Here is a 12,600-nt window from a genome sequence, read left to right as displayed (position 1 = left end):
ATTTTGGCGTCTGTATGGAAAAAATTAAGCAAGACTTGCATAGATGGTCAACCCTTCATCTCACTCTAGCCGGAAGAATTAACATTGTTAAGATGAATATCCTTCCTAAACTTCTCTTTTTATTTCAAAACATTTCAATATATATCAATAAATCGTTTTTTAAACAGTTAGATTCAATAATAACCTCATTCATTTGGAACTCAAAACACCCACGTATCCGAAGAGCGACCCTACAAAGACCTCAGGCAGAAGGTGGCATGGCTTTACCTAATTTTCAGTTTTATTACTGGGCAGCAAACATACAAGCCATAAAAACCTGGACACAAATAAATGCACATACACAGGCTTGGTCTGCAATAGAAGTAAAATCCTGTAGTACTTCTTTATATTCCCTGCTCTGCTCTCCAATAAATGAAAGTTATCGCAAATATACTAATAACCCAATTGTGCTTTACTCACTCAGAATATGGAACCAAATTAGGAAGCATTTTAAGATGGAAAATCTTTTATCAGTGGCACCTCTGCAAGGGAACCACCTCTTTCAACCTTCGCAAGTATATCCAGTTTTTAATACCTGGAAAAGTTTTGGGATTAAAATGCTCAGAGATCTTTATATAGACAACATATTTACATCTTTTGAACAATTACGTTCAAAATTTAACCTCCCAGCTACACATTTCTTTTACTATCTTCAAATTAGAAATTTTGTTAAACAGAAATTGCCCGATTTCCCCCACCTTGCACCCTCCACAATGCTGGAAAAAATACTGCTCAATTCCGAGGAAACAAACACTATTTCCGCAATATATAAAATCTTATTAGAGTCCCTACCTTTCAAAGATCCAAGAGGACATTGGGAAGAAGATCTCTTAATCAATATATCAGAAAAGGAGTGGAAGGTAGCAAAGCAGAGAATTCACTCGAGTTCTATATGCGCAAAGCATAGAATTATTCAACTAAAAATTATATATCGAGCTCATCTGTCTCGCTTAAAACTGTCCAAAATGTTTCCAGGCCAGGATCCAACCTGCGAGCGCTGCAACCAAGCTCCTGCCTCACTGGGTCACATGTTCTGGGCCTGCACTAAACTAACATCATTTTGGACAAAAATTTTTAAGTGCCTCTCAGACAGCCTTAGTATCACAATCCCTCCTAACCCACTAACAGCTGTGTTTGGTGTCCTTCCAGATGGACTTGAATTGGAGAAGGACAAACAAACGGTGATTGCATTCACTACACTCTTGGCACGCAGACTTATTTTGTTAAATTGGAAGAATCCTAATTCTCCTCTTATAAGTCAGTGGGAAACTGATGTTTTATATTATTTGAAATTGGAAAAAATCAAATTTTCAGTTAGAGGATCTGTACAAAATTTTTTCAAAACTTGGCAGGATTTAATCAATATTATTTTAGAATAAGAGAATTAACTATTATTGCATTTAACTCCCTTCTCCATCTCTTATTTATATAGATATTTACTTCTCCCCTTCTTTTGTCTAATGTTGCCTTATTAAAAAGCTTAAAGAAATTTTCCTTTAGCTAAGCTCTCCTTCTCAGGGGTGGGGTTTGATTTGTTTTCAAATTTGTTGGGTTATAAATTGATCTGTTTGTATGGAATGATTACAATGAAAATTAATAAAATAAAAATATTAAAAAAAAAAAAAAAAAAGAAAATATTTAATTATCTGTTTCAATTGAGTAAGTAAATGATGATTTTATGTGATATTTACAGCAGAAATATATACTGTATTTTGACTATAGTTACCCACACTTTGCATACTACTGTGATAGAATTTGGCATTTAGGTTAATTTAAATTACCCAGAGAATTACACCATTTCAGATTACATTATTCAAAATTTCAGCCCATGCCAGATTTAGCAGCCATTTGCCAATCTTCCAGCACAGTCATGCTCACCTCTTTTTCTGACAGACGGTAGTGTGTTGACAAACAAAGTGGCGCATTTTTACGAAGGCTTAACAGTTGCAGCGAGTTCAGCAGCAATCTCTACACTTTAATTCTTTTTACCATTCTGTTGTGGTATGTTAAATACAAGACCGCAGACAGACAAGCTTCTCTTCTGCCTGACGCAGCCAGCACTGTACAGCTGCTGCAAAGGGTTACTAGCTGTGGTGTCTTCAGCCATAGTCTCAGCTATAGTCTTGTGAGCTCTTCTTAAACAGCCCATCCCTCTGACTAATGAGAAAATCAACCTGTTATTTTATCCTGGCCAGTCACATACTAGTTGTTCGTATTTGTTAGGTACATCACATTAGACAACAGGCTTCAAGAGAACAACAACAACAACATTTATTTATATAGCACATTTTCATACAAAAAAGTAACTGAAAGTGCTTTTCATAATGAGGAAAATAAAATAAAAATAAAAGACAAAATAAGAAATTAAAATAAGACAACATTAGTTAACATAGAAAAAGAGTAAGGTCTGATGGCCAGGGGGGACAGAAAAAAAACAAAAAAAAAACTCCAGACGGCTAGAGAAAAAAATAAAATCTGCAAGGTTTCCAGGCCACGAGACCGCCCAGTCCCCTCTGGGCATTCTACCTAACATAAATGAAATAGTCCTCTTTGTATTTAGGGTTCTCACGGAAGGACTTGATAATGATGATGGTCATGCAGACTTCTGGCTTTTAATCCATTACTGTTGGAACATCACGGTACTTTGAGTTGCGCCACCACCAAAAGGACACCGGGAAAGGAAACAGAAGAGAGAGTAGGGGTTAGTACGGATTTTAGAGCCACCACGAATAGTTATTATAATGAATTAGATATACAGAATATCAGGATTAAATTACAGTGAAGTTATGAGAAGGCCATGTTAAAATAATGTGTTTTCAGCAGTTTTTTGAAGTGCTCCACTGTATTAGCCTGGCAAATTCCTATTGGCAGGCTATTCCAGATTTTAGGTGCATAACAGCAGAAGGCCACCTCAACAACTACTTTTAAGTTTAGCTCTTGGAATTCTAAGGAGACACTCATTTGAGGATCTGAGGTTACAATTTGGAATATAAGATGTCAGACATTCCGATATATAAGATGGGGCAAGATTATTTCAGGCTTTATAAACCATAAGCAGAATTTTAAAGTCAATCCTGAATGACACAGGTAACCAGTGTAGTGACATCAAAACTGCAGAGATGTGCTCAGATTTTCTTTTCCTGGTTGGGATTCTAGCAGCTGCATTCTGCACTAGTTGCGAACGATTTATGTCTTTTTTGGGTATTCCTGAGAGGATTGCGTTACAGTAATCTAGTCAACTGAAAACAAACGCGTGAACTAATTTCTCAGCATCTTTCAGTGATATAAGAGGTCCAACTTTTGCTATGTTTCTTAAGTGAAAAAATGCTGTCCTAGTGATCTGATTAATATGCGATTTAAAATTCAGATTACAGTCAACAGTTACCCCTAAGCTTTTTACCTCCGTCTTGACTTTTAATCCTAATGTATCCAGTTTATTTCTAATAGCCTCATTGTATCCATTATTGCCAATCACTAAGATTTCAGTTTTCTCTTTATTTAGCTTGAGAAAGTTGCTATTCATCCTTTCTGAAATACAAGTCAGACATTGTGTTAGTGAATCAAGAGAATCGGGGTCATCAGATGCTATTGATAAATACAGCTGTGTGTCATCAGCATAGCTGTGCTAGCTCACGTTGTGCCCTGAGATAATCTGACCTAACGGAAGCATGTAGATTGATAAGAGCAGCGGACCCAGGATAGAGCCTTGTGGAACACCATATAGGATATCATGTGTCTTTGAATTATAATTACCAGAACTAACAAAGAATTTCCTCCCTGCCAGGTAGGATTCAAACCAATTTAAGACACTGCCAGAGAGGCCCATCCATTGACTAAGGCGATTTCTAAGAATATTATGATCAATGGTGTCAAATGCAGCACTCAAATCTAAGAGGATGAGAACAGATAAATGGCCTCTGTCTGCATTTACCCGCAAGTCATTTACTACTTTAACAAGTGCAGTTTCTGTGCTGTGATTTGTTCTAAAACCTGACTGAAATTTATCGAGAATAGCATGTTTATTGAGGTGCTCATTTAACTGCATAATGACTGCCTTCTCTAGAATTTTACTTAAGAAAGGCAGGTTAGAGATGGGTCTAAAATTTTCAAAAGCAGAGGGGTCAAGATTATTTTTCTTAAGTAGGGGTTTAACTACAGCAGTCTTAAGACAGTCTGGGAAGACCCTCGTATCTAGTGACGAATTTACTATGTCAAGAATTTTATCAATTAGTACTGGTATTGGGTTAAGGATGCAGGTGGAGGGTTTCAGTTGAGAAATTATTTTATGTAAATCAGGTAAATCTATCCTAGTGAAAGTTTAATTTGTTTATAACGGAATACTGGGGTTTAGGAGGATCCTTAGTGTTGGGGAGATATACTATGTTATTTCTAATATCATTAATTTTTTGATTGAAAAATACAGAAATAGCCTCACAGGTTTTACTGGAAGTACTTAGGAGGCATTCCTTTGAGTTACCTGGGTTTAGTAGACGATCAATCGTTGAGAATAAGACTCTGGGATTACTAGCATTGTTATTTATAAGCTTAGAGAAATAGCAGCGCCTCTCAAGACGGACTGTGTTATTTTATTCTGTTATTTTAACTTTTAATATTTCATAGTGGATAGTTAGTTTAGTTTTCCTCCATTTACGCTCAGCTCTACGGCATGTTCTCTTTAGATCAGACACTCTTTGGGTCTTCCATGGTATAACAATGCTAGAAGATTTTTTAACTGTCTTTTCAGGTGCAACTATGTCAACAGCAGCTCTCACTTTAGTATTAAATCTTTCCACCTTATTATTTACATTATCCTCGCTATTATAGTTGGCACTATAAACGGACTGATTGCTTAGATTGTTTGTAAGTTTTAAAGCTGCTGATGAGTCAAAGAAGCATTTTTTAACAATATGCTTCTCATGAATGTTTTCTGTCATTTTTTCCATATTAAAAAGTTGAGAAGAGAAGTGTGCTGCCGACTGTCTCAGACTAGCTAAGTCTCCAAATAAAGGCTACAACTGAAATTTGCTGAAGATGTCATCTAATGTGACATAGCCATAAGCAAGATGGATCCATTAACTAACATTGTATACATCAAATTTCAATCCTCTCATCTCCAATCTGTAGCAGAAATCAAGAGCTATTAGACCATGTGGCATCTTTTGCCTGTCAAATTTTGGTGATCACATGTCCACTGAAGCCTCATTTCTATCAGCTGCCAACAGGAATGTTTAACCTAGTATAGTCTTCTGGTGCTGTGGTCCATTTGCACCAAAGTCTATTGTGCTGGACATTCAGAAATGCCATTTTGTATATTTCTTTTGTAAATAATTATTATTTAAGTTATTTCTCTTTTCCTGTTATCTTGATTGAGTCTGGCCATTTTCCTCTAACTTCTGTCTTTAACTTGTTGTTTTTTAACCTTCATAACTTTTGGTCACTGCAAATTTTTGATTATCTTATTGTTCTCAATGAATTCTGCAAACTGTAGCATATAAAAATACAGAGTAACACCATGTCTGTCACCATTTATCATTCCAAAGCTACTTAGGGATATTCAAAACATATGGCCTGTGTTTGGTCAAAAAACAGCTAAACCCCTTCAAAATATTTGCATTAAATATATATTTGTTGCAGCCACATGATTGGCTATTTGCAGAAACAGACCATTTGTGTTGACAGCTGATTTACCTAGAAAAGTTTCCAGTGAGTTTATAAGACTGGAGAGTGTGCTTTCATCGTTTTATTTTTCAGTGGTGATCATCCCTATGGTACAGCTGGTTGGAAATATGGTGTGAGAAGCTACTTAGAGGAAGGCTGTAAAGAAGATCTTTAAGGAAACCTAACAGTTCATTCCATATACAGTATCTGTGCATTGATAAATTGAGTGTGCTTTCATCGTTTTATTTTTCAGTGGTGGTCATCCCTTATTATAGTCATAGTTCTGTGATTCGTACTTTAGTCAGTACTTATTTCTCTATAGTGCTGCATCTCAAAATAAGTAAGTGTTCTACTTCTGCCACATGGACGTTTCATAACTTGGGTGCTCCTTATGTTTACCAACATAAAAATCTTGCAAATCGACATAACATTTGTCATGTTGAACATGTAAGGAATTGACCATAACCCCTGATGCAACTCTAGTTGAATTTAATTGCATTTGATTTTTTTTAATTTGTATTGGTATATTTAGTTTGTAGAATTTCAATGTAAGGTTTCAGTGTATTTAATGTATACAAATAATACTTTTATATGCACTTTGAAAGTTTGCATGCAAGGTGCTTCTTTGGCCATGTTGTTTGTGAAGTATAATCAGTATGATGTCTGTTCAGTGGGTTCTCAAGTGTTGCAGGTGCTACATGATGGTAGACCCTTTTTGTTTAAGTAGGCAAGGACTGGATGGATGATTTGCCTCTCAATCAAAATCAATGAATTATACCTAAAACTGAGTTTACTTTCCCAAAGTCAGTTGTGTAAGAGCTGGGTTGCTTAACCTGACGTTGAGTTATTTTAGACCCTTTTGTATTTCATATTTAGTCTTAGTTGTTCATTCTGGCTCTCATTGTAGGTGCATCTGATGATGGTCAATTGAAACTGCTTCCAGAAGATTACTTTGACCTAGTTGTAATTGATGAGTGTACCCAGGCGTTGGAGGGGAGCTGCTGGATTCCACTTCTGAAAGCACCAAAGTGCCTCTTAGCTGGAGATCACAAACAACTTCCTCCTACCATCAAATCACACAAGTGAGTTATATTTTTCTGACTTCATGTATTTCAAAAATCCACTTAATATTTTCAATAAGGCAATGTCACATTAAAAGCAGTTTGTGACGTGAACAATAAAAGCAAAAAATGTATAAAATGAATCAGATGTTTTCCATAGACTAAAATAGTAGGCTATAAGCAATTATCATCCCCATTGAATCAATCAATGTTACTGTAGTTTACCAGACCTGTGCTAGCCCTAAACTTGCGTATAAATTATAAAGTTTGGTTGGAAAGTAAGTGTAATGGTCAGGTAACGTTTTAATATTTTAGTCTCATTCAAATAAGGTTTATTCTAAAAGCCCAAGTTCTATAGTTTTATTATTAAAATCTCGAGTTATAAATATTTATGTCTTACAGTAGGGTACACTTAAGAATGTGTGATATGCTACAGCTTTCCACATCATTTACTGTACTGCTTTTTTTTTGCGTTGCTTTCACAATAGTGACGTTCTACTGTATATGTACACAAGGGGGAAGTAAAGAGTCATAAGTGAAATATGCTTTGTTCCTTGGAATACATATAGAAATAAAGCCAGGAGATAAAATGAAATGTGTGGTATTCAAAATATGAAAATGCCTTAGCAATATTTAAAAATGCTTCTGCTAATAAATCAATAAAATAATATCTGAATGATTACCCTTTGCACAGCAATCTTCTAGTTGGCTGTTGTTTAGGTTGTGGTGAAAACAGAAAAACTGTTGTTAAACACATCTTAAAGTTGGTGAAAGCAATTGAAATCACAAAAGTTATTCAAATGTGCAGTTGCTTACATGATTGTCATGTATTTAAAAAATATATTTTAAATATCTGTGACACTGTTTGTCTTCTTTATGTACAGTATATGCCCCATTCAGGTTCCTTATCAGTACTACCCTTTCTGCAAATGGAAATAATGCTTACCATAGTGTTCATTAGGACTGGCATCCGCACCTGTCTCTCTCCAGACAGTAATGTTTAATATCAAAATTTTACAATATACATGAATACCTTTTCCAAAAAAACAAACATTCTTTTCATTTTGAGCTGCTTCTTACAATTTTTTTCTTTCTATGTCAAATAAGAATCTCTGTATCCCAGATTACCTCTTAAGTGCTTGACCCCTATCAGTCAGTTTCTTGGAGAACAAGTGTACTAAATTTGAACAAAACTGGTTAATTGAGACCCAAGTGTTTTCATACAGGCAGACAGAGAGTCAGACAGAAATGGTGACAATAGGTGCTATCAGCATATTACGAAAATTCACCTAAAAAGAGCATCATTACAGTCATTACTGGCAGCGCATGCTGAAAAACAGAACTATGATATGTACCAAGCTAAAAGCAGTGCTTATCCTCTTCCTTGTCATTTACTCAGTACAGGGTTATAACACCTTGAAATGGTTCTGCTTTTTCTGGCAACACTTTATACAGTATGTACATAAATGGCGCAATATTATATTTAAAGCTCACTTAATCCAATTCTGAATCAAAGGAGGTTAAGCCTATGCTGGCAAAGCTAGAACCAGCCTTGAACCTAAACCCTCTTTGGGGATGTAGGAAAAAAATCTTAAAAGTACCTCAAAGACCCATATCAAAATAATATGTGAACACAGACATGGGGGGAACACATTCCACTTGAACAACGCTCAGATACAGAATTTGAGCTAAGTACATAGACATTGTATAGTATTTATATTAATTTATAATAATAAAAGAACAGTTAAGGAGGAATTGAAATACATCAGGAATAGTAAAGGGTAATTAAAAATACAGAGAGTGAAATGGCAGATGCTCTAAACTTTTCTTTTTCTGTGGACTTCAAATGTGAAAAAGTGGATAACCTCCCAGTATTAAAAGAGACAACTAAGTGGATACTAAGAGATTTGGAAATTTTAGAAGTAAAAGTGCGAACGTTATTCAACCATCGTGAAAGCACTTCATGTGGTGTGTCACAAACTTGACCACAAGTCATAGCAAGGTTTGGGGCAGCCACCAGTATAATTGGTATCCTGGCTGCAAAATTGCAAAAGTGTTACACAGCACTGATGTGCAGAAAACCGAGTCCAAAACAGAACTGAGGGAATAGGAAAAAGGTGGAGGCTTTTAAAAGGGATGACATAAAATGTTAAAAAACATACATTTTTTTAAGTAAATGTAACAGTTATTTTAGTGATTTTTCTACACTGGATATCCTAATCTGGAAGTCATATTCACAATGTATTAGAAAAAAATGTTTTGTGACATTGCATGACATAAAATGTTAAAAAAACATACATTTTTTTAAATAAATGTAACAATTATTTTAGTGATTTTTCTTGCTTGAACACACTGGATCTCCTAATCTGGAAGTGATTCCGTTTCTCTGGAGATTTTTCTACTTTAAAGCACAATTTCATACATCTATTCACCACTCTCCAATGATACTGCACCAAGGGTGTGCACAACATGCCATGTGAAACCTCTGCACTGTTGGTTGGCTTGTTTGCTCTGCTGTAATATTGTTTTGTTCACCCATTACTGATGAATGCAATCTCCACATGAAGCATGCCTCCAGCTTAATAAGTGGATTTTGTCAGAAGCTGTTTTGGCAGTGTTCCACATAAGCTGTAGTTGTATTTGATGCTAATAGCAGCACTGCAATAGAAGGACCTCAGAAAATTCAATTTTATTTTTTCTGTCATCTTTTTCTAGCAAATATTTTCAAAACCGGGCGGCACGGTGGTGCAATGGTCGCGCTGCTGCCTCGCAGTAAGGAGACCTGGGTTCGCTTCCCGGGTCTTCCCTGTGTGGAGTTTGCATGTTCTTCCCGTGTCTGCGTGGGTTTCCTCCAGGTTCTCCGGTTTCCTCCCACAGTCCAAAGACATGCAGGTTGGGTGCATTGGCGATTCTAAAGTGTCCCTAGTGTGTGCTTGGGGTGGGTGTGTGTGTGTGTGTTTGTGTGTGCGTGTGTGCCCTGCGGTGGGCTGGCGCCCTGCCCGGGGTTTGTTCTTGCCTTGCGCCCTGTGTTGGCTGGGATTGGCTCCAGCAGACCCCCATGACCCTGTGTTAGGATATAGCGGGATGGATGGATGGATATTTTCAAAACCACTTGATTGTACTTCTTAAAATACTGTACGTTCTGTAATTCCATCTTTTAAGAACCTAAGATTTGTGTGAATATATAATATATAAATAATATATATATATATATAATGGCAGTCGGCTGGAGGCTGTGCCCAGCCGGGACACCTGGAAGGACCGGGAGAGGGACTATGCCTCCCATGCAGCCACCGTGGTTTGTATGGGGGCCACAGGAACTGAGAATAGAAGCTCAACCCTGTAGGGGCCCATGGCCACTGCCAGGGGGCGCCTGGAGAATTGAGGAGCCCTGGACGTCAGCACTTCCACCACACCCGGAAGTGCTGCCAAAAGGATTACCAGGGACACCAAGAGTGCTTCCGGGTGCTCATGCAGCACTTCCACCACACCAGGAAGTGCCGCAGGAAGACAATCAGAGGGTATCTGGAGCACTTCTGGGTGAGTATAAAAGAGGCCGCCTTCCTCCAATCATTAGCCGGAGTTGGGAGGAAGAGGACAAAGCTCGGGATAGAGGAAGAAAGGCGGCAGAAGAAAGGAAGGCATATTGGAAGGCCCGGACTTAAGGGTGATTGGTGCAGGGGCACTGGGTGCTATGCGTGACAGTTTTGTCGATTTACTGTAAATAAACTTGTGTATGTTGGACTTATCGGTGTCTGCCTGTCAGTGTCCAGGCTGGTATTCCACAATGGCATCTCAGATGGGACTCTCCGCCTGTTACAAGGCAGGGACCCTTTAAAAAAAATTATTTTGTGGACAGCCCGGCACAGCGGGACAGGCCACACACACACACCGCAGTAGCAAGGTACTTACACACACCTGGTTCACAGAAGCGGCATCGCCACCCGATGCGGAGACAGAAGAGCAGGCGAGGCATGAGGGCAGCAGACTCCCAAAAGCACGTCGTCGCTAAGGATGCCTGGGTTGGCATCGTGACTGGGAAGGACATGGGGAGGAAATTGACTTCAACCAACGGGATCCGGGAGGTAAGTCCCATGCCGAACGGCAGTCGGCTCTGGGGGGCCAGACTGGCTGGACCTTGGTTTTGTGTTGTAGGCAGGGACTGCCTGGATCCGCGTCAGTGGCTGAAGCGCGCTTATCCGTGGAGCTATGGCGGCACTAGAAAGATCTGGGGAGAAGGAACCGCTACAGCTCAGAAAGCCGCAGCAGCAGAAGAGCTGCCAGGAGGCTCGCTCTTGCACAAACAGGGCATTGCGCTGTTCTCTTACAATGTTGAGAATGCGCCTGAGAATATCCAAATGGAATTGATTGAAGTGCAGTCAGATTCTATTCTGAAGGCAAAATACAACGAAGTTGGTGTGCCAGGCTTGTATGCTTACCTGCCACCCTCGTATGTGCAGATCCGTAAGTTGGCATCAAGAGTACTGTCAATGTTCAGAAGCACTTACCTTTGTGAGCAATTGTTTTAGTTAATGAAAGCTACCAAAGCCCCACATCGCTCAAGACTTACCGTCGAGCATCTTTCATCCTTCATAAAAGTTGCATCTGCACAAGATTTCAAGCCTGATATTGACAAACTGGTTACTAACAAGAGATGACAAGTGTCGGGACAAAAGAAATAAATCTCACGCTGTAAGGCTCCTATATAAGCAATGAATATAATATAATGAATATAATATAATAAGGACCTAGTTAAGAGGCTAAGACTCTAATTCTACACTGTTGTATGGAGACTGCATGTAAATAAATTGCTTTTCTTTAAACTTTAAGTGTTACATTTTTTAAAGTTTTCAGTATTGGAAAGAAAGCTACAGTAACTTTGTATAACAGTATAATAGTACTTGTTACAGTGCGGCCCGCTGACGCACGTATGGCAGTCGAAGCGGCCCACCAATGTTAGTGAGTTTGACATGCCTGCTCTAGAGATAATCCAGAGTCCTAGGTATTCTCTTATGCACTCTCCTTTTCAGCTCACCCCACAGGTTTTAAATGAAGATTATGTTTAGGGACTGAGATGACCATGGCAGAAGCTTGATTTTGTGTTACATTAACCATTTTTGTATTGGTTTGGACGTTTTGGATCATTGTCATGCCGGGAGATCTAGCAATGACTCAGTTTTACTTTCTTGGTAAAGACAACCCTATTTAAAGTCAGAATTCCATGATATTTCATGGAGTCCTTGATGCCGTGTACCATAACAAGGTTTCCAGGGCATGTGGAGGAAAACAGCCCCACAATGTTACAGAACATCCACCTTACTTGATAGTGGGAATCAGGCTCTGTTCAGTATGGACATACTTCTTTTTACAGCAAACCTACCTTTATTGATTTACGTTTTGTCTGACCACAGAACATAACCCCAGTCAGTGTTCTGGTAGCGTTTTGCAAACTCTTGCTCCATACTGCTGAAAGTTGTAAAATTCCAGTTTTAATGACAAGATAATTGAAGTTAACAAATAAAATGAGACAAATCATTATTACCCTTAGAAGTTTAGGCCTTTCATTTCGAGAAATTGCAAAAAAAATTCCAAGTGTCAGTGACTACAATGGTGTCTTATGCAATCCAAAGGCAACTGGAAGAAACTCTGATAAGAAGAGATTTGGCAGATCCAAAGTCACAACCCAGTCAGAAGACGTGTTTCTGAGGGTCATGAAATTATACCTACAAGTAGACAAAAAGTTGCGAACAAAAATCAATATCCTGAACTCTTTGTCAGTACAACAGTAGTTATCCTGTAAAAGAGAAACTACGCAGTTCCCAAATATTTAATAAAAAGGTTA

At 38.2% G+C, this 12,600-nt stretch overlaps 1 protein-coding gene across 1 annotated transcript in view; it reads left to right on the top strand.

Moving 5' to 3' along the window:
• The window catches only part of ighmbp2 (immunoglobulin mu DNA binding protein 2), an 80,032-nt gene that overhangs the window by 28,286 nt on the left and 39,146 nt on the right, over positions 1–12,600 (top strand). The window contains exon 9 of the mRNA XM_028793532.2: positions 6,605–6,779. Within this exon, the coding sequence (XP_028649365.1) occupies positions 6,605–6,779 (175 nt within the window). The remainder of the gene's footprint in view (positions 1–6,604; positions 6,780–12,600) is intronic.

Source organism: Erpetoichthys calabaricus, chromosome 2, assembly GCF_900747795.2.
Source record: "Erpetoichthys calabaricus chromosome 2, fErpCal1.3, whole genome shotgun sequence".
In the NCBI taxonomy this organism is placed as follows: domain Eukaryota; kingdom Metazoa; phylum Chordata; class Cladistia; order Polypteriformes; family Polypteridae; genus Erpetoichthys; species Erpetoichthys calabaricus.
Note: the sequence above shows the minus strand (reverse complement) of the source record. Positions and strands in the feature narration are given on the sequence as shown.